Consider the following 26,218-nt stretch of genomic DNA (forward strand, 5'->3'; position numbering starts at 1 on the left):
CCGTGTCCTGCCCCCATCCCTTCCTGTCGGTCCTCTCTGGTCCAGTGACCTGAGCCTGGCCTGTTAGTCTTCTCCCCTCTCCCACATCCCTGGGGGCTACCCTTCCCATCCAACCCATCCAGCCTCCAGGAGTCTGGGGGAAGACACAGTGCAGTTGGGGAAACCAAATTTATTGAGGGGCTGTTGTCCTCCAGTCTTGGCTGGAGAGAATGTTATTTCTCTCTTCTCCGAGACCAACTTTGGGGTTCGGGTGGGCAAGCCAGGCTACCTCCTTCCTCTGTCTCTGGTGAGCCATAGCCAGCCAGGGCCCCTCCCCTCGGCCTGGGGGTGCTTGCTGTACCCACATCTAGCGGGTCGCAGTCACTCAGCTCTCCAGCCAGGCCATGAGGCGACACCTTAGGATGCCCGTGGCCCTCTGGAGCCAGGAGCAGAAGGGGCTAGTCCTATCTGAGTCCGGCCCATGCACCAGCTCCCAGGCCTCCCGCAGCTGTCCAGGGTCCAGCCTGTGCGAGGTCAGCAGGAACTTCCCGTAGCAGCATCGGTCCAGGGGATAGTGGGTGGCGCCTGCCAGCTTGACACAGTGGGTGGGGGCCAGGCCACCGCGCCTCGCACTCACTCCCACGAAGACATCCTCGAGGGGCAGCGGGGGTGCCCGGGCGGCCACTTTCAGAATGAGCTGCACAGCGGATGATGACAGCACGTACCCCGTACCGGAGGCATAGGGCGGAAAGGAGCCCCAGGTGGGAGGCCACTGCTCTTCTGATACCAGGTGGCGGCTTCCTGGTGCCCGCGAAGGCCTCACCCACCAGTGTACCCGGCCCAGGTACAGAAGCGGCACTGGCCGACCCCCCGCAGTCTTGCCCTTCCGCTGCTCCCAGGCAGCCACCTCTCTGTTCCTCTTGGGTGGCTCCCAGGCGCCCCCTCGCCGGATCAGCTCCGACACTAGCTCGGGGACGTTGACATACACGTCATCGTCTGTCTTGAGGACATAGCGGGCCTCGGGGCAGTGTGTGCTGGCCCATTCTAGCCCCACGAGGGTCTTGAGGGTGAGGTTGCGGTAGGCATCCCGGAAGGCGGCCTGCACCACGTCACCCTGAGCTGCCGACTCCCGGGCCAGGTCTCCCTGGGTGCCGCCGGCGGGGTGCTGCCCCTGGGGCTCCCCTAGCAGGAAGAGTGTCTGCACCCGGAGCCCCCGTGCCTGGCGCTGGCCGCCCCACGTGGCCCGGATGGCGTCCCTCCGGTTGCGGTGCCCGGGGGCTGTGCACACCAGGATCAGCAGGAAGGGCGGGGCCCCGGGGCCGCCGCAGACCTCGCGGTTGGGGATCAGGAGGCGGGGGAGCACCAGCGGGGGACCCGAGGCGGCGGGGGCGGGGAGCAGGGACGCCAGCGAGAGGCTCAGCAGCTCCTCACCCACGCCCGAGGGCCCGAAGAGGGTCCAGGCGATCACCAGCAGCAGCGCGGCCAGGAGGAGGCGCCGGGAGGGGCTGAGGGGCATGGTGGGCCAGCGCGGGCGGATCTGGAGGGGAGGGCAGGCGCTCAGAGGACCCGGGTGCCATGGCGGCCGCTGCCGCCGCGTCTGCCCGCCCCTCCCTTTTACCGGAAGTAGGCGGGCCCGCGGCCTCCTCGGAGATGCCGAGGGTTTTCTTGGGCGCAAGCGGCCCTACTCTCCCCAGAAACCCACCTTCCGAGCACGTCCGCGCCCGCCTCACCACCCCTGCGTAACGGCCCGCCGCGGTGCGCTTCCCCTTGGGGCTGCGGTGACCACGCCCCTGGCGGGGACACAAGGGCGCTGCAGAGGTGCCACCACAGGGCGCTCGGGAGAGGGCAGGGAGAGCGGCAGCAGAGCGCGCAGCTCCGCCGGGCCCTCCTGCCGAAGAGAAGAAAAGAAAGAGAAGGACACTCGAAGCTGCAGGTATATGTACTATTTATTGCCGGAGCAAGCCTGCAGCCTCACTTCTTCTTGGACACACCCACGGTGCGGCCGCGGCGTCCGGTGGTCTTGGTGTGCTGGCCTCGGACTCGCAGACTGTGGAAAGAGGCCACGGTCACGGCGGGAAAGGCCGGCGGGCGAGAAGGGGCGGCAGGAGGCGCCTACTCACCCCCAGAAGTGGCGCAGGCCCCTGTGGGCTCGGATCTTCTTCAGCCGCTCCAGGTCTTCTCGCAGCTTGTTGTCCAGACCGTTGGCTAGAACCTGGATGCGGAGGTGGGGGTCGTGGGTCCCGGGTCCCTCCCCGGCCACTTTCACTGGGACCCCACTCCAAAGCCCGCCTCACCACACACCTGGCTGTACTTGCCATCCTTCACATCCTTCTGCCTGTTCAGAAACCAGTCTGGGATCTTGTACTGGCGAGGATTCTGCATAATCGTGATCACGCGCTCCACCTAAGGCGGGACGCGACCGTCAGGCCAGCGGCCCCCTCCCAGGCGCCCCGCCGCGCCGGCCCTCGCTCAGGCTCACCTCATCCTCGGTGAGCTCTCCAGCCCTCTTGGTGAGGTCGATGTCTGCTTTCCTCAACACCACGTGGGCGTACCTTCGCCCCACACCCTGAGGTTAAGAGGTCTGAGAATCAGGCTCGAGTTCAATCTTTCCTTTATAACCCTGCTGTTCAAAAGGTAGGACCTAAAACAGTCCAGACCGTGCCAGCTTCCCAAACCACTCTTACCCCACCCACCTTTGCTGTTGTTAACCATTAAACAGAAATGAGATCCAGGTGTGGTGGCACATGCCTGTTACAGCACTAGGGAGGCTGAAGCAACCTTGCTGCTAAACTAAAGGTCATCCTCAACTACTGTAGACGTCTCAAAAAAAAAAAAAAACCACAACCAAAAAACCCACCAGACTACTTTGTTCAAGATGAGGTCTGAACCCAAAACAGAAATGCATCTAATGGGGTTGATCCAAGTGTAAGTGTTAGTTGTTTGGATTTCTCACGGTCACAGTTCTTTGTTACACTTTTTGGCGGAACCGGGGATTGAACTCAGGCCCTTGCACTTGCCAGGGAAGCGCTCATTCCACTGAGCCATCTCCCCGGCCCCAGGGTCACACTTCTTTGGATAAGCCAACAGTGACTGAAATTTCCTATCATCACAAATGATCAAAAAATAGTTCAGGGCTGGTGAGATGGCTCAGTGGTCTAAAGCACCTACTTAGAACAAGCTAAGCTAAGCAAAGCACAGGGACTGCGGTTCAATCCCCCAGCACCACATGCCAGCCAGCCCCGCCCCCTGGTGGGCTGAGCTGGCCACACACACAAAATAAATGAATGAATGAATAAATAAATCTTTAAAAAAAAAATAGTTCAGCTGATTAAAGCACCTGCTTAGGCAGACGCAGGGGCAAGGAGTTTGACCCCTGGCCTGCCATGCCAGCCTGCCCACAGGATGCACTGAGAGGTGGCACAGCCTTAATCCCAGCACTTGGGAGGCTGTAAACAGGAGGATCACTATGAGTCTGATCTATGCAGTGAAACCCACTACACCCTGTCCTAAATAAAAAACAAGGGGCCGGGGAGATGGCTCAGTGGAATAAGTGCTTCCCTGGCAAGCTCAAGGGCCCGAGTTCAATCCCCGGTTCTGCAAAAAAAAAAAAAAAAGAAAAAAAAAGAAAGGAACCATCAGCACCCTTAATCTAGGGGCCTAACTGCTTAAGTCATACCCAAAAGAAGCTTAAATTAATGTTCGTATCAGTGATAACACAGTGACACCATCACAGGCACTCATCACCTGAACTCATGAACCAAGATTGAGTTAGCAGTAGTGAGCTGGCATGGCTCCGGGCAGATGAAGCCCGACGAGAAGGCCCTGGGCTCATGGCCAGTGGGGGTGATCCCCTGGACCCCGTAACCGCTCCCCCCACTGATACCCACTCGGGCCCTAATGGTGTAACTTCATATCCTCTTTGCCAAAGCAATTAGGTTCCACTAGATTAAGGGACCCTAAATCCAAAGACTGGAGAACCTGAGCATATACAGGGGGCGGCAGCTCCAAGCCCAGAGCCAAGGACTATCACCATTAGGAAGAAACAAAGTCAGGCTCTTGGCCTCTTCACAGCATGGCTCTGCTGACACGTTTAGCTGTCAGAACTGAGAAATTTTTGTTGGCTAACTCAGCACATTATAGTGTCCCTCTCAAATTTTTCTTTAGTGACAACTGCATACTTGACATTCACTGTACAGGGGGAGTGGTGTACGCATCAACCTTTCTTTTTTTTTTCTGATCAAGTCTCCTTTATTCTAAGTCATTCATTTTACTTTTTGATACAGGGTCTTGCTATTCATCAAGCTGACAGGGCTGGCAAGATAGCTCAGTGGTCTAAAGTGCCTGCTTAGGAGAGCTTAGGCAGGTGCTGGGGCCCACAGGTCGATTCCCTGCACATGCTGCACCAGCCCTGCCCTCATGGTGGGCTGAGCTAAAAAGAAAAAAAAAAAAAAAGCTACGTGACAGGTAACTCAATCCTGCTTCAGTCTCCACAATAACAAGTACCAGAGATACGGGCTTGACCTAAGGTCCCAATCATGTTACAGAAGAACCTGTATCAACTTTGCAGTTATTCGTGGGGACATTGGGGGCCTGGGAGATAGCTCAGTGGAATAAATGTTTGCCTGGCAAGTGCAGGGTCCCGAGTCCAACCTGGTACCGCAAAAACGGAAAACAAAACACAACAATAACAATAATAAACTTGGAATCTTGGCAGGGTAATGATTCCTTAAGGGCCCCAGGCACTTCCCAGGTACTGACCAACCCAAAATCCTCAAGTTTACAGGTAACCCACAAATATGCTGCTGCCATACCTACTGAGGGAGGGTGAGAAGATTGCCCTTAGAGCATGGCAAGCATTTGGGTGCGGTCTCCCAAACCTGTAATCCCAGCACTCTGGGAGGCTGAGGCAGGAGCATCAGAACTTCAGTCCAGGCTTTGTCACTCAGATCCTATATGAACCACCACTGAGGAAGGCATGAGGCACAGTATACCCTCAAGTCTCTCTATGCTCTCAAATTTTATCATCCCCCGTAACTCCAGTGTATGCTTTCTTGGTTTAAGGCACTTTCCTTAGCCACACTTTTGGAAAGAATCCCTCTTGCCCACATACACAGCCTTATCCCTGCTCTATCTCCTTTTTGTTGATTTCCCTGCCCCAAGCTTTGGTCCTCTCATGTTAAAGAGATGTCTGACTTTCCACACACCTAGCAAAAATCTTAATACTCACTGAAGCTAGGGACAGCTTTTCCCAGTAATAAACAGGACATCAGGATCACTAAGAGATGTTACAGCAGTCCCTTACCATGTGCCCAAACATGCCCTGGTTAAATTGCCTCTCTATGAACACAAACTTGGTGCTCTGGACATCTAGCAGGTTGGGAGTTACAGTTCTATGATTTGGTAGTTGTATCACCATACATCCTATACATCATTTGGAGGTCTTCCACCAAGACAATGGGAGACAGTTTTTTTTAAGGTTAGATCCTTGGCCTGCTGTGCTGGCCCCATCTCATTCCAGGGCCCTCTGAGACAGCAACTGAGACTGGGCGTGGTGGCGTGTGCTGTAATCCCAGCGCTTGGGAGGCTGAGAACAGGAGGATCAGTAAGTCCAATCTGTGTAGTGAGACCCTGTAGATCCTGTACTAAATACATTAAAAAAAAGAAAAAAAAAAAACAAAACCAAAAAACCCCAACGACTCTGTAGGCTGACTTACATACTGGTCACTCTTTATCTTTTTACCTCACTACTTCATGTCTGCCTCCACTACTGAATGAAGTAAGCATGACAATCCTTATCACGACTATGCTTTACTCTGTACATTTTTTGTACCAATCCTGTGGGAGCATTCCTCCAACTAACCAGGCTCCCTTCATATTTATCCCTTGTATAAAAAAACCTACCACTTCACCTTTAATTGCTCAAAAGCATGTGACAGTACTGCTGGTCCACCACCCATTCCCTAACACCGGGTGAACACCAGAAGCTGGGGATGGTCATCAATACAGAGCCAGCCAGCCCCATGCAGTGCACACTACTAATTTCCCCAATTGCATATTTTTATTAAAAAAATAAAGAAGTGGACTGGGGAGATGGCTCAGTAGGATAAGCGCAAGGGTTCCACAAAAAAAAAAAAAAAGCCCCCATTTAGAAGGTCTAGAATTTCCTAGCCTTTGTGAAGCCTCTTAGGTTGCACCCACCATTTCAACAGCAGTTAAGGCAAAACCAATGCTGGCTCCCAGTCCAACTGAGGAGGCCTGAGATCTGGGTAAAAGCCCTGCTCACACACCCCTCACTTCAACCTCACACTTCCTATTTGTTGAGTTTTACTCACCTCAGGATGTATAGGAATCACCCAAGTTTTAGGGACCATAAATTACCTAGAAAGTGCCACTGTGATGCACTGGAGAAGACTTTCTAGAGAGAACCTCTCCAAACTAATGATCCAAGAAAACTTGAGGCAATCTGTAGGCAGCTGCAGCCATTCCCCTCCTGCCTGTGTGAATGTTCTGGCTTTACCTCAGATCTCTCTCCCGCTTTTGCAGGTAACTGTCCCAAGAAGTTTAGTTACTGATTTTTCTCTTACCCCAGGAGCTGAAGTCATAGGGATGGAACTGTTATGTCTCCTCAGCCCCGTCTCTCTTACAGTGTACGTTGGGACAACCTAAACTTCGCTGACGTTCTGTCCCCTCATCCTGCTTTACCTTAATGGCAGTGATGGCAAAGGCTATTTTCCGCCGCCCATCGATGTTGGTGTTGAGTACTCGCAAAATGTGCTGGAACTTCTCGGGGATCACTAGAGACTGAAAGAGCACAGGGGAGAGATCAGAGGCCCTGAACTAGCAGCAAGCCGGAGGCTCTCTAAGGCAAACCACCTCCAACAGAGCATTACGCAGGGCGCACTGGGAGCAACGACCCCGCCGCCTTCTCACACAACAAACTCAGGGCTCAGAAAGCTGGAACACAAAACGATCAAGCCTGAGAAAATGTGAACTCTGGGAGGCGCACGTCGGCTGTTGGAAAAGTACGCTGAGTGGCGAGGTCGCCACACACGCCCAAGCCTCTGGCACTTTCGCGCGACCGAGGAGTGACCCTTCCTCGGGTCCCGCTCCCCGGAATCCCAAGTCTTTGGTTGTGCCATCCCAGGACTGTGATCCAAGCGCCAAACGGAAAGCTGCAGGCCCTGAAAACAGGCCATCCTCGGTGTTCCGACAGCAAGCTTTCCCTGCCCAGGCTCCGATGTTGCCGGATCCCAGCACGGACAGCAGGCTTACCATGGCGGCAGCGGCAACGGCGGCGTGTAGGCCTCCTGTGGAAGAGAGAGCGGATGTGACGTCACGCCCTTATATAGTCTTTGGGCGGAAGAGGCGGAGTAACGGAAGAAAAGCACTTCCGCAAACCGCTTTAGCGGGAGTTGAGGTCTGAGAAATTGGTCGCCGCAACTTCCGGTACGGCCTGTCTAGTTTTACCGTGGTCACGTTCCTGGGCGTGTGCGCTTCTAGAGTGCCGACGCGAGACTGTGCTTAGGACTGCCGATTCCCATCTCCACTTGGGTGGCGTGGTCGGAGCTGGAAAGCGCGAGGAACAATTTCGGACTGTGCGGGACACGCTGGGATTTGTAGTTCTCCCCGGCAGCGCAGCCTGTGGGACTGACAGCTGCCGGAAGTGAGGCGGCGGGGCAATGGCCGCCGCTGCGACCATGGCGGCTGCCGCGCGGGAGTTGGTGTTGCGGGCTGGGGCTTCAGATCTGGAGGAAGAGGAGGGCGCCCTGGTGAGAGCGCGGGGCTGCTTGTGCTGCGTTGTGGCCTCTGGTCGTCCTTGTGTCAGAAAGGCCGGGCTGGGCTTAGGCACGGGGGCTGGCTCTCCCCTGCTACGGGTGGTGACACCTGTCTGGCTTCCCATCCCCTACCTGGGCTGGGACCCGGCCCTCAGCGGAGATGCGGCTGGCTGAAACTCAGGCTCCGGGCCACAGGTTCAGTCTCCCATTCACATATTTTGGTAGAGAAGGGAGACAGTGCAAACGCTAAGAACACGGCCTGAGGAGCCAGACTAGTTGGCTTCAGACTGCGGCTTTGCCGTTCGCACGCTGAGTGTCCGGGGCAAGGTGACCAGCCTCCCGCTGCCATCATTTTCCACACCCACGAAGCGGAGTTGATGGGACCGATCGTGTCGCTTGTCTTAGTGTTACAGCAATGTGTTTAAGGCCTGACGCACTATGTGTTCGAGGCTCCCAGAAGTTCGGTGATAGAATGCCTGAGGTATCAGGAGCCTATGGGTCCTAAATTCAAATGCAGGTTCTCCCTTGTCCACTACGATTTCTAATCTCGTTTGCACACCTTCACTTTTCATGAGGTGCCTGAATTTCTTTTAAGCACTATTCCATATTCATCAGCCCAAAGTAGCAGTAGAAGGAGTAAATTGTGAGATTGGACTCTTTTGACTCAGGACTATGGCTCCCCGGTAAAAGTGTCCCTCCCCCTCCCCTGAAAGATTGGGCCTATCCAGTTATGTTGTCCTTTCTCTAGTCTCCTTGGATTCCCCCTTCCATTAACTTGTCTTTCTCCAGGGAGGTGGTCCTGGGCTCCAGGAGCCACTGCAACTTGGGGAGTTGGATATCACCTCTGATGAATTCATCCTGGATGAAGTGGATGGTAAGTGATGTTTTGGGGTGGGAGCAGAATAGACCTCCCTTATCGTCTAGAAATAATGCACCAGTCCTGTAGTAGGTAACTCCTTCTACTAAACTCTAGAGGTTGGGGCTGGCAAGATAGCTCAGCGTTCTAAAACGGCTGCTAAGGCAAAGCACAAGGACCAAGGTTTGATCCCTAGCACCACAGCCACTCCAGCCCCGCCCCCAGGGTGAGCTGAGCTGGCCACAGAAAATAAATAAATACAAGCTATAGAGATATTATGTTTTCCCCTAATTATCTATAACTATAATTTTAAAGTTTATTAATTTTGTGGTACTGGGATTTGAACCCAGGGCCCATACATGCTAGGCAAGTACTCTATCATTGGGCTGTATTCCCAGCCTTTTATATTTTTGGGACAAGATTTGGTAAATTGCCTCACATGCCTCAAATTTGTAATCTCTCCTGCCTCAGTCTCCCAAATGGCTAAGGTTATAACTGTGTGCCATCACATCTAGCTGATAAAGTTTAATTTATAAATTAGGGACAGTCAGAGTAACAGCAACTATAATAAACCATAAACCGGATATGGTGGTGCGTATCTGTCATCCCAGCACTTGGGAGGCTGAGGCAGGAAGATCACCATGAGTTTGAGGGCAGCCTGGGCTACAGAAGTGAGTTCAAGGTTAGCCTATACTACATAGTGAGACCCTGCCTCACAAAAACAAAAAATAACATGAAATAAAATAAACCAGAACAGTTACTGCAATATACTGTAATTCAGTTGCTGGAATCACTACTCTTGTACTTTACCACCATTATTTAAGTAGAATGAGGATCATTTGAATGTAAGTACTTCCTACATGGATGGTCAGTCTAATAACCAGGAAGGCATCTGAGTGACCACCAGGCCAGTAGCACGTGCAACATGAACACATTGGGCAAAAGGATGACGCACATCTGGGTGGGATGGAGCAGGACGACACAGATTTCATCAAGCTACTCAGAATGGTGCAGTATTTAAAACACACACGTATTTTTGGAATTTTCCATTTAGTATTTTGGGTCTGCCATTGACCAGCCAGTAACTGAAGTGGCAGAAAGTGAAACTGCGTCTGAGGGCCGCTGGACCTGTGACCTTCAAGGCCCGGGCCAGAAGGAAGGAGGCAGGGACTGCTGTGCGGCTCAGTGAGGGGAGGGCGCTGTGGAGCCGGCCCCTTCTAATAACCTTCTGCTTGCAGTTCACATTCAGGCAAATCTGGAGGATGAGTTAGTAAAGGAAGCTCTCAAAACGGTGAGGTTCTCCACTCCACTAGCCTGCCCCACTCCACCCAGCCTCCCCCAAAGGAGAAAAATACCTCTTGCTCTTGTAATGTCCCCTTACCCTGCAGCCCTTCCCTGGCCCTGGCCCGGATCCCCTCACCCTGACTTCCTCCTGACCTGCCTTCTCTGTGTTTTCCCAGGGTGTGGATCTCCGTCACTATTCAAAGCAGGTTGAGCTGGAGCTACAGCAGATAGAGCAGAAGTCCATTCGGGATTGTATCCTCCAGGGGCGAGAAGGGATGGCGTTACTGGGACTGTATGGGGTGCAGTTGCAGACTGCCCTGCGGGCCAGAACTCTGCCTAGCTTTGTGGTGCCGTGCAGAGACCTGGGAGAAGATCTCTGCCTACACCCCAGGCCCTTGACTCTTGGGGCTCAGACATCCAGGAGAGCGAGAACATTGCGTCTCTGCACAACCAGATCACAGCCTGCGATGCTGTCCTGGAGGTGAGAACGCAGCCCGTAGGCCCTCCGTCTCACCTGAATGGTGACCTCTGGCGCCAGGCTTTGGCTTCTCAGCCTCAGGCGGGCACACATGAGAGCACTTCTGGATGCCCTCAGCGGCCTTTTTCTCCACTGCTATAATTAATATTATTTCCCTGTGACCTTTGGGACACCTCATTGTCTGCCACCCTCATGGGCTGGTGCGTACTAGAGTGGCCCACTTGTTCCCTGCCACCCCTGAGGCACATCTGTCCTCCCTGCAGCGCATGGAGCAGATGCTGGGAGCTTTTCAGAGTGACCTCAGCTCCATCAGCTCCGAGATCCGGACGCTGCAGGAGCAGTCGGGAGCCATGAACATTCGACTGCGGAACCGCCAGGCTGTTCGGGGCAAACTTGGGGAGTTGGTTGATGGTCTGGTGGTGCCCTCGGCTCTGGTCACGTGAGTCACTGGCTTGAAGGGTCATAGCAGGTGGATGGGCTGGGGGGCTCTGCCCCACACTCTATGGGGCTCCTGGCTCAGTTAGTGGATGTGTTGACCCTTCTGACCTTGATGCACCTGCGTCTTCTAATCTGCCCGCGCCTCCCTGCTCCCCAGGGCGATCCTGGAGGCTCCGGTGACCGAGCCCCGGTTCCTGGAGCAGCTTCAGGAGCTGGATGCCAAGGGAGCTGCAGTCAGAGAGCAGGAAGCCAGAGGCACGGCGGCCTGCGCAGATGTCAGGGGCGTGCTGGATCGGCTCCGGGTCAAGGTGGGGGAGGGGCGGGCACCTGAGACTAGAACTGGACTCTCCAGGAACTGTGCCCTGCCTCCTGCCCACAGATCTAATCCTTGCCTCTCTGGGTTCCCCGAAAGTCTCAAGTTTTCACTGTCTATTTCTCCAGTGATTCATGTGTGTCACTACCTCTGGTTTCTCCTGCACAGTAAAAGGGCCTTCTGTTTGGTCCCTTCATCTAGGCAGTGGCAAAGATCCGAGAATTCATCCTCCAGAAGATTTATTCTTTCAGAAAACCCATGACCAACTACCAGATCCCCCAGACAGCCCTGCTGAAGTTCAGGTCGCCGTCCCAGGGCAGGGCACGGGTGGGCTTCGAGCTCTGGAGCGGCCGAGCGAGGGGGCCTGTGGTGGTGCAAGGAGGCTGACTTGTTCTCCCCCCAGGTTCTTCTACCAGTTCCTCCTGGGCAATGAACGAGCAACCGCGAAGGAGATCAGGGACGAGTACGTGGAGACGCTGAGCAAGATCTACCTGTCTTACTACCGCTCCTACCTGGGCCGGCTCATGAAGGTGCAGGTGAGGCCCACAAGCCGGTGAGTGGCGTCCCTAGGCACAGGGCCTGGGAGAAGATGTCACCTGGTGAGGAGGGATGGCAGCGTTTTTCTCTTCTGTGGGAAGAGATGGTGATGGTACCTTTCTGTGCTTTCTCTAGTATGAAGAAGTAGCTGAGAAGGATGACCTCATGGGTGTGGAGGATACGGCAAAGAAAGATATCCTGGAGCCGGGGACCCTCTTGCCGGGCACACGTCATTTAACACATAGTTCTCCACTAGATTTCCGGGGCTATAGAGACTCCCTGAAGCCCATTGCAGATGCGGGTGAGGTGGGGCTGTGTCGGGCTGCCTAGGGTCCTGCAGATCCGAAGTATTTGGACCGGCCTGCTCGTTTTCCTTGACTCTGCCCCTCCGCACGATTCTTCTCAAAGCCATCACTCCGCAGCAGGAATACCATCTTTACCCTGGGGACCCGAGGCTCTGTCATCTCCCCCACTGAACTTGAGGCCCCCATCCTGGTGCCCCACACGGCCCAGCGGGGAGAGCAGAGGGTGTGCAGAGGAGCAGGCTTCCCTGGGAAGGGGACTCAGTGCCTGGGGAGGGAAGGCCAGGCCTCGGGTGGACCTCCTCTACCTCAGCCGGCAGGGTGACCCCCTCAGACACGGGAGCGGTGGTCCCATGGCTGTGGCCTGCTGCGAAGGAGACAGGCAGAGGAGTGTGGCCGCGTCCTGTCTCGGCCCCAGGTCCTCCAGCTCTTCAGCATCCTTTCGGGGTGTGCTTTCCCTGCCTGTGGCTGAGTGGCACAGGTCTGCTGAACCCCTTCCCCATGGTTGCCGAGTTCCTAGTGTTCTTTGCCTCTCTCCTAGTATCCATTTGAAGCTCTCTTCCGCAGCCAGCACTACGCCCTCCTAGACAATTCCTGTCGTGAATATCTTTTCATCTGTGAATTTTTTGTTGTGTCTGGCCCTGCTGCGCATGACCTATTCCACGCTGTCATGGGCCGAACACTCAGCATGACCCTGGTGAGATCCCTGATCCTGTTCTTTTTTTTTTTAAATTTATTTATTTATTTACGTGTGTGTGTGTGTGTGTGTGTGTGTGTGTGTGTGGCCAGCTCAGCTCACCAGGGGGCAGGGCTGGCTGGCATGTGGTGCTGGGGGATTGAACCACAGTCCCTGTGCTTTGCTGAGCTTGTTCTAAGTAGGTGCTTTAGACCACTGAGCCATCTCACCAGCCCCTGATCCTGTTCTTTTATGCCTCTTAGCCCTGATGGCACGGTGGGGTTCTAGTGGGCAGTTGTGACAGTCTGAGATGTCTAGCCCTGTACGTAGATAGAGTGGACTCCTTCGAAACCTTGGGGCCTGGGCCGAGGAGATGGCTCAGTAGAGTAAGTGCTTCCCTGGCAAGGGCAACGGCCTGAGTTCAATCCCCAGTTCCACAAAAATGGAAAAAAAGAAACCTTGGGGCCTCCCATCCTACCCTGGGCTAAAGCACCTGAAAAAGGGCTCCTAAACCTTGCTGCTCTGATCCTGAGGCCCACTCAGCTCATAGTTGTGCTGTGATTGGCCTGTGATCCTGATGATCTGTGAGGGACAGTGGCCAGAGTCAGTGGGCAGGTGGGACAGAGACCAGGGTCAGTGGACAGGTGGAAGAGTGGCCGGGGAAGGGGGCACATTTCCCTCTTAGGTCTTTCTCTGCCCAGGGCCTCATCCCTAGAGAAACATTCGTTTATTCGTCCATTGCTGCTGGGAAAAACAGCCTAACACACTTGCTTCCAATCCCATCCCTGCTTTCTAACCACAGAAACACCTGGAGTCCTACCTGGCCGACTGCTACGATGCCATTGCTGTTTTCCTCTGTATCCACATTGTTCTGCGATTCCGAAACATTGCAGCAAAGAGGGAGGTCCCAGCGCTGGACAGGTCAGGCAGTTCTGGTCCTTGTTACCCCTCGGGCTGAACTCTTAGGCTTGTGCAGCTCCAGCCTGACCGTGGGCTTCTGATGCGAGGTCGTTGACTCTTGTTCCTGTTAGGGTGCTCCAGAGGCAGCCACTGCTTTCTGGCTCACTTTCCCCACACCCCAGGACCCACCATTAGCCGGAAGTCCGTCCCCCTCACCCTCCATGCCCAAGCACCTTACCAGCTGACCTCTGGTTCTGCTTAAGCCCACAGGTACTGGGAACAGGTGCTTGCCTTGCTGTGGCCGCGGTTTGAGCTGATCCTGGAGATGAATGTGCAGAGTGTGCGGAGCACTGACCCCCAGCGCCTTGGGGGGCTGGATACACGGCCCCACTATGTGCGTGAGGGCGAGCGTGACAAAGGAGTCTCAGGACAGGCTTGAAGTTTTATAGGGGGTGGGGCACTGGGCCTGTGGGGCCCTGGGTCTACGAGGCCACATGGCACGAGGGCAGCGTAGGTGTCCTGGAGGGGAGGGTGGCGGGCACGTGGACATGGTGGCCGGCACGTGGACGTGGTGGCCAGCGGTTGTTCCACCTTCTAGATCACGCGCCGGTATGCAGAGTTCTCCTCTGCCCTTGTCAGCATCAACCAGACAATTCCCAATGAGCGGACCATGCAGCTGCTGGGACAGCTCCAGGTGGTGACAAGAGGGAGCCACACGGCCGTGTGGAGAGGCCTGGGTGGCTGGCTTTTGGCATCCCTTCCACTTGTTGGGTTTTCCAGGTGGAGGTGGAGAATTTTGTCCTCCGGGTGGCAGCTGAATTCTCCTCCAGGAAGGAGCAGCTTGTGTTTCTGATTAACAACTACGACATGATGCTGGGCGTGCTTATGGTAAGGCACCTGCCTGGCTGCCCGCGTGGAGGACTGCTGTCCCCAGACCTAACATGTCCCTTGTCTCCCCGCAGGAGCGGGCTGCGGATGACAGCAAAGAGGTTGAGAGTTTCCAGCAGCTGCTCAATGCTCGGACACAGGTAAGGATGTGGGAAAAGGTGGGGACAGATTTGTGTGCTATGTTGAGCTTATTGTGTGGAGTTCAAGGATGTATGGCGTAGTGGATCATGGATACCCAGAATTGGAGTTATTCTAGCCCTAAACTCACAATATGCTGTCATTTTTTTTCCTGTATTTTAGGGAAGGGTCTACAGGGTGTTCAGGGTCTCACTAGTAGATTGGACTCATAGTGATCTGCCTGTTTACAGCCTCCCAAGAGCTGGGAGTACAAGTGTGCCCCTCCATGCCGTCTCAATTGTGGTCTCAGCACACTCCAGGGGCAGGGCTAGCACAGCAGGGCCCGGGGGATTGAGCCCTGGCCCCCGCGCTTGTTTGCAGGTGCTTTAGTCTGCTGAGCTATTTGGCCAGCCTATGCTGTCATTAATGCTCTCTTTTATTGCAAATGATATGAATACACATGAACATATCACACCGCCCGAGAACAGCACCTTAGCAAAAACACCAAACTCCGATTCCTTCTCGCCTCACCCGCTCCCTCTCCTGCAGAGGTACTGTCGACCTAACTGTTGTGTTACATGTGCTCTTGCTTCCCCTACCCTTTGGGGTTTTCTTCCATGGTCGTGCTTTAAAAGGAGCTCTATGTGGGGGCCAGGGAGATGGCTCAGTGGAATAAGCGCTTCCCTGGCAAGCGCAAGGGCCTGAGTTCAATCCCCGGTTCTGCAAAAAAAAAAAAAGTAGCTCTATGTGCTGGGTGTAGGGGTGCATACCTGTGGTCCCAGCACTTGGGAGACTGAGGCAGGAGGGTTTCCTTGAATTCAAGGCCAACCTGGGCTACATAGCAAGATCTTGTCTCAAACAAATGACAGAAAGACCCTTAAAAAAACACAAAGGGTTGAGCCAGGAAGATAGCTCAGTAGAAAAAAACACTTGTAGAGATATAGTTTTGAGACAAAAGCCTGATGTCCCAAGAGAGTAGGGAACACTGGACTGAGCCTGAGGAGGGTTGCTGTCTGTTTGCAAATTCCCAGCAAGCTGGGACCCAAAGCAGCAGCTAACAGCTTCTCCTGCAGGCGCCCTGTCCTTTGATCCCTTGCTTGGGATGTTATGGGCTAGCATTTGGGTGAACCTAGTGTTAGGCAAAGGGTGGAAGTCAATAGAGATAGTAGCTGTATTCACTTAGGTAATTATGCACATTCCTTAGTCTGCCTTCACCCCTCAATAAATGTGAGGTGCTACTGAGGCTCTGGGCTCACTTGGAGAGAGGCTAATCTCAGTGAGACCTCTGAAGCTACCTGCATCAGGCCTTCTCGTCATTTCTTTCGGCACCGACCTGTAATATACAACAAACACTCAAGGGGCCGGGGAGATGGTTCAGTAGAATAAGCGCTTCCCTGGCAAGCGTAAGGGCCTGAGTTCAATCCCCAGTTCCGCAAAAAAAAAAAAAAAAAAAAAAAATCACTCAAAACGTGGGCCAGCCAGATAGCTCAGTGGATTCAAGCACCTCCTTAGGCAGATGCAGGGGCTGGGGGTTCAACCCGCCTGCCTGCCATGCCGGCCCCTCCCCTGGGGCTCCCTGAGACTGCAATTGAGACTGGGCGTGGTGGCGCATCATATAATCCCAGAGTTTAGGAGGCTGAAAAATAGGCAGGATCACTATGAGTCTGATCTGGGGGAACAACCTGCTCGGCCCCCCTTCCCGTCCCTCTCTTGGAGCCCCCCTCCTGTCCCTCTCTCAGACAGAAGCTTTCTTTCCCTCAATAAATATATTCTGTGTAGTGAGACTGTGTAGACCCTGTACTAAATACATTAAAAAAAAACCACTCGGGGGCTTACCAGATAGCACAGTATTTTAAAGCACCACTTGGGCAAGTGCAGTCGGGTACGTAGGACTGCAGCTGGATTCCCTGCTCGCAAAGCCTCACCAGGCCCACCTTTGAGGCAGCCTGGGCTAGCTAAAAAAAAAACAAAACAAAACTCAAAGCATAATTATGGGGCTCTTCTTGCTTCGGCCTCCTGAGAGCTGGAATTACAGGCGTGTGCTGCCACGCCCGCCGGGAGGCCAGCTTCTCAGAGACAGGGCCAGATTGTTTTCCTGAGTGGTTGTACCAGTTTCCTCCTTACCAGCTATACGTGCAAACTTCCTGTGCCACATTGTCTAGTGTGGTGTTATCAGACCATCTCTGTGTTCTCCTTGCGCAGGGGCCATGCTACTCTTCCTGTGTCGTTCCAATTTTAGTACATGTGCTGGTGAAGAGAGCACTGTATTCTCATGCAGGCCTTGATTTACATTTTCCTGATCAGAAAATTTTATACTGGCAGATCTTGCTGAGTAAAGTGCTATGCAGTGAAAACAAAAAAGAAGAAAGTATTTTAAATGTTTAGTAGCCAAGCAGATTTTTCTTTTTTGTAAATATCATGACATTTGACATTTTTTAAATATTTATTTGTGTGTGTGTGTGTGTGTGTGTGTGTGTGGCCAGCTCAGCCCACCAGGGGGCGGGGCGGGCTGGCATGTGGTGCTGGGGATTGAACCGTGGTCCCTGTGCTTTGCTAAGCTTGTTCTAAGTAGGCGCTTTAGACCACTGAGCCATCTCACCAGCCCTTTTTTTTTTTTTTTTTTTAAAATTCTTTTTTGTTGTTGTTACTAAAATTCATTCTTTGGTTTTATTTATTGTATTTTTAGGGAAGGGTCTACAGGGTGTTCAGGGTCTCACTACTAGATTGGACTTGTTAGTGATCCGCCTGTTTACAGCCTCCCAAGAGCTGGGATTACAGGTGTGTGCCACCGCGCCCAGTCTCAGACTATTGTTGTCTCAGTGTGCCCTGGGGGCAGGGCCAGAGGCAGGCCCGGGGATCGAACCCTGTACTCTGCCAAGAGGCCCAAGTGCAGTTGCTGGCACTTTAATCTGCTGAGCTACTTGGCTGGCCCTCATTCTTCAGTTTTAAAGAACACAGACTCGACCCAGGTGTCTTTTAGGTTGGGAGTTTTTTGGTTTTTTTTTTTTTTTCACTTATGTATTTGGTATAGTGCAGCTCAGACTCATAGTGATCCTCCTGTTTTCAGCCTCCCCAGCGCTGGGATTTTAGTCGTGCACCACTACACCAGGACTCATTTGGGACCAGGGATCGAACCCTGGCCCCTGCACTTGCCAAAGCAGGAGGTTAGTCTGCTGAGCTATCTTGCCAGCCCTCAGGTTGGGAGTTTCATTCCCCTGTGGCACCACATTAACAGAGATGGTCACATCTTGGGACAGAGACAAAGAACTGAGGTTAGCCACGCCCACAGTGCGTCCCTGCAAAGCACAGTGAAGACTTCACCCTGCTAGCAGCAGTCTTCCCACTGCGGTGCCCACAGTCCTCAGTGAAACAAAGGAGGCAACAGAAACAGGAGAAGGCAGGGAAGCCAGATGCCTCTCTGAACTCCCAACTCCCCCAAAGCCTATCCAGCCGGCATGGAGGAGGAAAACAACAAAAGCCACAAACGCCCATCATTTGAAAGTGATATAGGGAGGGGCCCAGGAGATGGCTCAGTGGAATAAGTGCTTCCCTGGCAAGCGCAAGGGCCTGAGTTCAATCCCCAGTTCCACAAAAAAAAAGAAAGTGATATAGGGGAAAGAAACTGGAGCGAGTTCATGTTCTCTGAAACCAAAGAATGAATCCCAGGAACAACAGCCTAAGAGCAGAATATACTTATTGGGAGAAAGAAAGCTTGTGTTCCAGAGAGGGATGGAAGGGGACCCAAGTGGGTTGCCTTAGGATAATTCTTAATTCTTTTAAAAAATTTGTAAGAATTTTTGGGCTGGGGATGTAGCTCAGTGGTGCACCACCTACTTGACAAGCATGGGGTCCTGAGTTTGATTCCTGATACCAAAAAAGAAAAAAAGATTTAAAAGGATAAGAATTATTTATATAGCCTACATTCTTATTTTATATTGACTGTATAGATCCCAGATGTGTTTTTTTTTTTTTTTTTTTTTGTACTGGGAATCAAACTCAGGATGTTGTGCTTTCAAGGCAGGCGCTTGTACCGTTGAGCTCAGATGTGTTCCAGTAGAAGTCGTTTTCCTTTTTGCAGTGCTAGGGATTGAACCCACAGCCTTGCACATGCCAGGTGTATCTGCCACCTTTCCCATTTATAGAACAACATACATGTACAACTTCAAAGAGGAAAGATGTACTTAGATTCAGTTTGAGAGGGTTTGGACCAGGGCAGGCTGCTGCAAGGCAGAAACCTCGTGGGAAAGGCCACAGCAGGTAGCTGTGTTCCACCCACGGCAGCCAGAAGTGGAGACCGAACCAGAGCCTGCCAGCTTCTGCGCTGTAGCCTGGCCCAAGGCCATGGCTTTCTTTCCTTTTTTTCTTTTTGAGACAGGGTGTTGTTCTGCAACTCAGGCTGGCCTTGAGCTCACTTTGTAGTCCAGGTTGGTCTCAAACTCGCATCTGTTGGCTGTACTTTGGTGCCTCTTTAAGACTCGACCAAGAGACCGGAGTGCAATTTCTGGCTAGCAGGGCAGCCCTGGCCATTTGTCTTCTGGTGGCCCTGCCTCTCCCAGCTGCCCACCATTGGGCAGCCCTGACCACAGATTCTTGTTGCTCTGTTCCTAGCTCAAGTTTAGTTCAGCATGTGTTGGAAGAGGGGGCTTCTTGGAGATTTCCTCCACTGCTTGTGAGATGATCCATACTATGTTGGGTGACCTCTCAGAATTGAGCTCTTTGTTATGGGCATATCCTTGGTCCCTGTGCAATCATGATGGCAGAATTGGGAAAATCTGCTCCTGCCCAGAGCACTCAGCTCTGTGTTTGCTTGTGTGTCCTCCAGGAATTCATCGAAGAGTTATTATCTCCTCCATTTGGGGGTCTGGTGGCTTTTGTGAAGGAGGCTGAGGCTTTGATTGAGCGTGGCCAGGCTGAGCGACTCCGGGGGGAGGAAGGTATGAGGCTGGTGTGGTCATGGGGGTCAGTGGTAAGGGGAGGGGGGTGAGAAGAACGGGATGCAAATGATAGGGGAAGGGCAGAGCAAGAAAGACCTGGCTGGAAGGGCAGAAAAGAGGGCTGAAGGGGAGGACAGCTGTGCTGGGGGGAGGCTTCAGGGGATGGAAGATTATCCTGTCTGCTCCTCTTGACACTTTTCCCTGCTGTCAGCTCGGGTGACTCAGCTGATCCGCGGCTTTGGTAGTTCCTGGAAGTCATCAGTAGAATCACTGAGTCAGGATGTGATGCGGAGTTTTACCAACTTCAGAAATGGAACCAGTATCATCCAGGTAACTGCAGCTCCTGTGCATGCCCCCCTCTCCTATCTCTATTTTCCTCTTTCCCCTGGATGTCACCTGAGTGACCCTTGATTTTGACTCCAGCTATGCCTATGGTTCTGGATGTGCGCTGCCTTGTGCCTGTCATCGGCATTAGCGCCAACCACAGTCTGAATCTCTCCTTAACTCTCTCTCCAGGGAGCACTGACCCAGCTGATCCAGGTTTATCATCGCTTCCACCGGGTGCTGTCCCAGCCCCAGCTGCGTGCCCTGCCTGCCAGGGCTGAGCTCATCAACATCCACCACCTTATGGTGGAGCTGAAGAAACACAAGCCCAACTTCTGACGCACCAGAATCTGCCGGGATCTGCCTGAGATTCTCTCCATGGACCCCTTATGCCATCCGTACCCTTCATGTCGGGTGCCCTTTGGTCTCCCTTACCTCCTAGGCCTTTGACATGCCTCGCCCAGCCTCCCCGAGAGGACCCTGTGGAGGCGGGGTCCTGAAGAATCGTCCCCTCTTTAGGTTTCTCAAGACCACTTGCCCCTGGACTTGTTTTCAGTTCCCCAGTTTTGTCACCTTTCTCAGCTCGTGTACAACCAAGGCTCTCTTCCTTCTACAAGCAGAAACTTTCACTGCCTTAGTGTCTTGCTCACATAGTTCTGTCACCATGTCCTGAGGTGTGAAGACTCAACTTGGAAGTGGTAGTCAGGAAGACTGCCTTCAAGTTACTTGGTGTTGTTTTGTTTTGTTTGCTTTTGTTTGTCTTTTCACTCAAATAATTTATTTTCTGTCACTTTTTGACCTAAGACTTCAATAACTTGAACACTAACCTGTTTATGGCTTGAGAATTACTCTAAGGTCAGTCTGCAGAAAACGAATAATTAATATGACACAACCCTCAGCCCTGGTTGCCTTTTTTCTTCCTCCTGGGGCTGTCAGGTGGCCACATCTCTCTCGAGTCACTTCCTCTCAGAGGACTTCTTGGGGTTGCAGCTCTTCTGGTGGGAACTGAGAAAGTAGAGGCAGAAAAGTACCCTCTGACCTGTAGCTACTTCCATGTATTGTGCAGAGAGCAACTGCTTCGTAGGTGACCAACTGTTGGTGGAAGGTGAGCTGTGACCAGAGGACAAATGATTCAGGGCTGGAGAACAAGGCCAGGCCGCTGCCCTCAGGGACCCTTGGGACTCCCCAGCATACTCCACGGGTCTCTCCCACAGCCCTTTAGCTCCTGTGGCTGTCCTGTCACAGCCTCTCGCTGGAGGGCCTGCCACTCTCTTCCCCCATGCCATGTTGGACCAGGCTCCACACAGATCCATCTTGGCCATTTCTGTGTGACAGAATTCCTGCCGCTTCTGCCTGTACATCTACCTCATCTGAGCTCACACTGTGGACTAGAGGGACAAGGGTGCCTTTAAGTTCTTAGGGGAAGGTAATGGGCCGGCCTCCCATTGGCTGCCGCAGCGGCCGCGGCTGGGCCCTCACAGGCTCTTCTCTGCTCCCGCCTTTTTTAGGGTTCCGCCCCATCCCCGAGAGCCGCGTTCTGATTGGCTCCGAAGCTGCTCAGCTCTTAGGCGTCGGACCGTGAGTCCGAGCAAGCCGAGGCTGAGGCATCCGGGAGCTCGGGCCGGCTTGAGGAGGAGGAGCAGGGCTCGCGGCGCGAGTACCCACGAGGGCACGTCCCGGCTGACGGAGGGAGGCCCTGACTTTCGCCGACCTACCCGCCGCCGCCGCTTTCGTCTCCTCGGTGGCGGTCCACGGTGGTCTGGGTTCCAGGCGCCGTGCTGGGATCCAGGGTCCGCGAGCTCCCCCGGCGCCGGCCCCGGGGTCGCCTGCGCACCGCCCCGCGCCCCACCTCACCACCCCTCTCAATGTCGGTCTTGGGGACCCAGCTGGTCCACCTTTGATTCCGGGCTCAGCGCAAGGACAGACGTGGCCAGGGATTCTGGATTTGGGAAAGGAAAAGGCGGGCTGCTTTGACAGCGACTTCCCAAAGAAGGGACCCCGACACCTTCGGGGAAGGCATCATGGTCCCTGGAGACCTGGGAAGGACCGCAGAGACCGGCGACAGCTACTGGGCTGGAGTGTTAAGCAGGCTGGAGACAGGCGGGCGAGGTCTTTTTCCTTCACTTTCTCAATCATTAGCTGTAGATAAAAGCCATACAGACTTCCAGTTTCAAGCTTTAGGCCACGAGAACGTGACCTTCTGCGAGGCCTCTGAGAGGTCCAGGGCCTATGCAAAGTCCAGAGCTGCGGGGAGGGGTTGGAAAAGCCTCCGGCTCGAAAAACGGTCAGGACAGCCCCTTTTAACTCTAAGGGAACAGTGACCTCGGAGGAGGGAAAGACTATTCCTTGAAAGGCCCAGTTCACTCATCACAAAGGTAACCTGAGACCTCATTCAGTGCAACTGCCACTTTGAAGCTTGCCCACGTTCATGCTTGCAAGTATATTCTCTCATTCATTCTCTCTCGCTCTCTGAAAATCTTTCAGTTTTGCAAAAAACTCCACTAACGTCCTATACGAAGACCAGGTGTCTTTTCTGAAATCTTTTGTTAGACCCAAGGATCGGGCTATTTCGCTGGTTCCGTGGTGTTAGGGACCTGGCTCCTCTGGTTGGCGCTCAGCGTATGCGAGGCCCTGCGTTATTCATTCCTCAGCTACATCACGCGCAAACACCAGGTTCCACAGTTTCCGTCTCCTTATCCTGCCCATCCCCAGTCCAAATGTGGAGACAGCCCAGAAGCACGCGTTCCAAACAGCTGGGTGTGAAAGGGAGACTACGGGACAGCTTTGGAGACCCTGCATGCATTCAAGTGAAACCTCAGCCTCAGTTTTCAGGGACATGTAACCCCGCCCCCCTCGCAAAGTAACCCTTTGACCTAAGGCTCCTTCAGGAACAGCGATCCACAACCAAAATGCAAAGGAGACAAGTAGCGTGAAAAGGAGCCGCGATATCTACCTAGACCTCAAGAGGGCAGCAGAGGCCAAGGGATGGAGCCGGGCTACTGGTGTCCCAAACCACCAAACTAAAGGCTCTTTAGCGCTTGCAGCCCGAATCCTGGAGCGCTCGCGCAAGCCTGTAATCCCAGCACTTGAGAGGGTGAGGCAGGAGGATCATCGCCAATTCGAGGCCATTCTGGACTAGTGAGTTGAAGGCTAGCTTGAACTGCATGAGACTATCCCCCCCCCCAAAAAAAAAGAGAGAGCGAACAAAAGAGACTTTCAGCTTTAAATCCTGTGTTCTGTGGTTTATATGAGGCCATGTGATCCCCAGCCTGAAACTGGTAACTTCTGGAGAATATGACTAACCTTTAAACTTCTTCATTTATTTGGTTGAGGACAAAACACAGACTCCACAGAGCAGGGGCAGCTGGGACTGCTGGGTCAGTATCCTTCCCTGTGCTTACCCCAAGACCTTCATCTGTCTGGCAAGGGGTCTCTAGTGTCGCATAAAAAGGGCTTGGAGGTGATTCCATGGGCTGTAGTGACCCACAACATTTCTGGACTCAATCTACAGTAATAAAAACAAAGTTTCTCTACAATTCTTTACGTTTGTGCCCCCACTTTGCTTTATTTCCTAATTTGGTTCTGTGGAAAACATTTCCTTGACATTGCTGTATACCATGGTGTGTGGAGTTCCCATCCTAGCATCAGTTTCAGAGTTCTTGAATGGGCCCGTGTGTTCTGGAGACAAAAGAAAAGGGGCATCCTTCTCTTTGCCATCTTGTAAATATGGATAGGGCCACCTTTGCACATGGAAAGTACGGCGCAGAAGGCATGATGAGGAGCAGGTAAATTGGACAGCCTTCAGAAAAAAGTACTCACCCCGGTTCCACCAAAAGAAAAAGAAAAAAGTACTGGGCCAGAAAGATGACTCAGTGGCATAAGCGCCTTCCGGGCAAGCACAGGTGCTGAGTTTGATCCCTTGTAACAAAAGGAAAAGAAAAGAAAGAAAAGATTATAAACCAGGCATGGTGGCATACACCTGTAATCCCAGAATTTGGGAGGCTGAGGTGGGAGGATCATTGTGAGTTCAGGACCAGCCTGGGCTGCAAAGAGAGCTCAAGGGCAGCCTGAACTGCATAGTGAGACCCTGTCTCAAAAAAGACCACGCACAAAAAAAGTACAGTAGAATCTAGAGTTACGACTGGTCTAACATACGAATAATTTGGTTTGCAACTAGAAATTTATGTTTAACTTAAACCAAAGTCTTGAGTTTCAATCTGAATGCTGGTTGCTTGTGCAGTTGTAAACAAAGACTTGTGATGCCAGAAAAGTGTGTGTAAGCATATGTGTCAGTCTGAGCCCAGATATGTGTGTTTGTGGATGTGACTTTTGTCAGTGCTTTATATAATCGCTACAATTACTGCTATCACAATGGCCCCACTAGAAAAGAAGCTAGGGAAGATAAAGCAATCATAATCAAAAAGAAGGAAATTGTAGAGTAATATGAGAGTGGTGTTTGTGTGAATGGCCTCGCTAATATGTACAGCATTTCAAAATCCACCATCTTAACAATCTAATAGAGAAAAGATTTTTTTATAAAGAAGCTGGTGTTGCTAAAGGTATTATTCAAATTAGTAAGTCATAAGCGACAGTGTTAGATGAGGTAGAAAAGCTATTCTGAGTGTGGATGGACGAAGGGCAGATGGCAGGTTATCAGCTATCTGAATCTATAATTTGTGAGAAAGCTAGGGCTATAAATGAAGACCTTGTGCAGGATAATCCATCAATGAGTGATAATGGTGAAACATTTCATGCCAGTAAGGGGTAGTTTCACTTTTTTTTTTTTTTAAATTGGTTGTTGCAGAGTCTCACTACGCAGCTCGGACTCGTGATTATCCTCCTGCTTTCAGCTTCCCTAGTGCTGGGATTACAGGCATGCACCACTATACCTGGACTCTGGCCAGCTCAGCCCGCCCTGGGAGCAGGGTTGGCACGGCATGTGCGCTTGCCTGAGCTTGCCTAAGTAGGCACTTTAGTCCACGAGCTATCTCATGCAGTTCATAGCATACCTAGGTATAGTGAAGCAGCCAATGCTGATAAAAAGGCTGCTGAAAATTACACATACTATGAAACAGTGACACAGAGAGGGCTTTTGCTCTCATCAAGTTTTCAACTGAGGCTGAGACAGGAGGATCGTTATGAGTTTGGGACCAGCCTGGGCTACAAAGTGAGCTCAAGGCCTGCCCCTGAACTGCATAGTGAGACCCTGTCTTAAAGAAGACAACAATGGCAACAAAAAAAGATGACAACAACAACGAAAGTTTCCAGCTGTGACAAAATTGACCTATTCTGGGAAAAAACTGGTCAGGAGAACATATACTATGTAGGAGAAGAAAATGCAAGGCCACAAGCCTGTGAAGGACGGGCTAACCTTGTTGCTGTGTACCAATTCAAGTGGTGACCTCAAGATAAAGCCCCTCTTGGTTTTTATCACTCTGAGATCTCTAGAGTGTTCAGAAAGCAACGTCATAAAGAATAGACTAGAGGTCATAGGGAGAGCTAATGCAAAAGCCTGGGTAACAAGAATACTTTTTCTTGAGTGGATCAGGGAGGCTTTCTGTCCTACAGGTAATAAATATCTAGAGGACAAAGGTTTACCTCTGAAGGCTTTCTCCATCATGGACAAAGTTGCTGCTCACCCCCAAGATTTGGAAGATCTGGCTGAAGAATTCCCAAGGTTTAAGTTGAGTTCCTCCCTCCTTGTACAATTCCACTGCTGCATTCTGTGGACCAGCAGATGATAGCTAACCTTAAGAAGAAGCAGCTACACACCGAGGAACTGTTCCTGAAGGCCTTCTAGATGGTCTCAGATACAGATTTAACCCTTAAAGAGTTTGGAAAGAAGCTTACAGCATCCTTTTCCGTGTGGAGCTGCAAAATGCTGGGCTAATATTTTTAAGGACAATGAGATCTTCCTGGAAGAAAGTGTGGCCTACAGGACAGATACTTTGAAGGCTGTGCAGAGGAGCTGGAGTTTTTAATTGACCCTGTGGTTGCTGACGTTGTCACTATAGCGGAGTCCCAGGCTTGCAGGTAGACAGTGGTGATGTTAAGGAACTGGAGGAGGAGCACTCAGAGGAGCTGATAACAGAGGTGCTTCAGCAAGGCTGGCTGAGCAACAGGGACTGGCTACTGAGAGAACTTTCTGAAGAGGAGGGGGAAAATTGGCAATCTGCAGCAAGGCTCTTCTTCTGAACTAAAGGAAATCCTGAAAACATGGACAGAGCTACAAACATTTATAGAGAAGACCCACTCAAAGAAAAAGCCAGTTGCTGCTCATTTACTTAACGACTATGTCCTGTCACACTACAGAATAGTGTTAATGAAAAGACAGAAACAGGGGCTGGAGAGATGGCTCAGTGGTCTAAAGCACCTACTTAGAACAAGCTTAGCAAAGCATCAGGGACCGCGGTTCAA

The 26,218-nt window shown here is 52.4% G+C and overlaps 3 protein-coding genes and 1 non-coding gene across 5 annotated transcripts; 1 reads left to right on the top strand and 3 right to left on the bottom strand.

Annotated features, from left to right (window-relative positions):
• Positions 1–149: 149 nt before the first annotated feature.
• On the bottom strand, positions 150–1,692 carry B3galt4 (beta-1,3-galactosyltransferase 4). Its single transcript, XM_004624245.2, has one exon. It carries the CDS (start codon positions 1,493–1,495, stop codon positions 365–367), a length of 1,131 nt encoding a protein of 376 aa, XP_004624302.1. The 5' UTR covers positions 1,496–1,692; the 3' UTR covers positions 150–364.
• A 218-nt stretch (positions 1,693–1,910) lies between these two features.
• On the bottom strand, positions 1,911–7,313 carry Rps18 (ribosomal protein S18). Its single transcript, XM_004624247.2, has 6 exons — positions 7,252–7,313; positions 6,682–6,780; positions 2,459–2,545; positions 2,281–2,382; positions 2,100–2,191; positions 1,911–2,026 (listed from the first exon to the last, which is right to left on the bottom strand). The coding sequence occupies exons 1-6, from the start codon at positions 7,252–7,254 to the stop codon at positions 1,951–1,953; spliced, it is 459 nt and encodes a 152-aa protein (XP_004624304.1). The 5' UTR covers positions 7,255–7,313; the 3' UTR covers positions 1,911–1,950.
• Positions 7,314–7,413: 100 nt separating this feature from the next.
• Positions 7,414–20,693, top strand: Vps52 (VPS52, GARP complex subunit). Of its 2 annotated transcripts, none has more exons than XM_004624246.3 (20): positions 7,414–7,748; positions 8,544–8,628; positions 9,849–9,901; positions 10,071–10,146; positions 10,308–10,375; positions 10,636–10,811; positions 10,968–11,118; positions 11,325–11,425; positions 11,527–11,659; positions 11,796–11,853; positions 12,055–12,188; positions 12,504–12,659; positions 13,441–13,559; positions 13,809–13,932; positions 14,137–14,232; positions 14,319–14,426; positions 14,501–14,566; positions 19,366–19,477; positions 19,689–19,807; positions 19,994–20,693. In XM_004624246.3, exons 1-20 carry the CDS (start codon positions 7,659–7,661, stop codon positions 20,138–20,140), a joined length of 2,172 nt encoding a protein of 723 aa, XP_004624303.1. In that variant the 5' UTR covers positions 7,414–7,658; the 3' UTR covers positions 20,141–20,693. The 2 variants fall into 2 exon arrangements, with proteins under 2 accessions (XP_004624303.1, XP_023576751.1); XM_023720983.1 differs by lacking the exon at positions 7,414–7,748 and adding an exon at positions 7,866–7,949.
• Positions 16,700–16,806, bottom strand: LOC111818736. The gene has a single exon (XR_002822651.1). It is a non-coding gene; the product is annotated as a U6 spliceosomal RNA (small nuclear RNA).
• Positions 20,694–26,218: the final 5,525 nt, after the last annotated feature.

Source organism: Octodon degus, unplaced genomic scaffold (genome assembly GCF_000260255.1).
Source record: "Octodon degus isolate 3935 unplaced genomic scaffold, OctDeg1.0 scaffold00005, whole genome shotgun sequence".
NCBI lineage: Eukaryota > Metazoa > Chordata > Mammalia > Rodentia > Octodontidae > Octodon > Octodon degus.

Bases quoted from the DNA above. Each gene is read 5' to 3' on its own strand.
- B3galt4 (XM_004624245.2), bottom strand. From the start codon at position 1,495: ATGCCCCTCAGCCCCTCCCGGCGCCTCCTCCTGGCCGCGCTGCTGCTG.
- Rps18 (XM_004624247.2), bottom strand. The intron at 2,546-6,681 runs GTAAAGCAGGAT...TCTTAACCTCAG, and splicing joins TTGCCATCACTGCCATTAAG to GGTGTGGGGCGAAGGTACGC. The intron at 2,192-2,280 runs GTGTGTGGTGAG...CTCCGCATCCAG, and splicing joins AGGATGGCAAGTACAGCCAG to GTTCTAGCCAACGGTCTGGA.
- Vps52 (XM_004624246.3), top strand. From the start codon at position 7,659: ATGGCCGCCGCTGCGACCATGGCGGCTGCCGCGCGGGAGTTGGTGTTG. The intron at 10,147-10,307 runs GTATCCTCCAGG...CTTGGGGCTCAG, and splicing joins GCAGAAGTCCATTCGGGATT to ACATCCAGGAGAGCGAGAAC. The intron at 11,119-11,324 runs GTGGGGGAGGGG...CCCTTCATCTAG, and splicing joins TGGATCGGCTCCGGGTCAAG to GCAGTGGCAAAGATCCGAGA.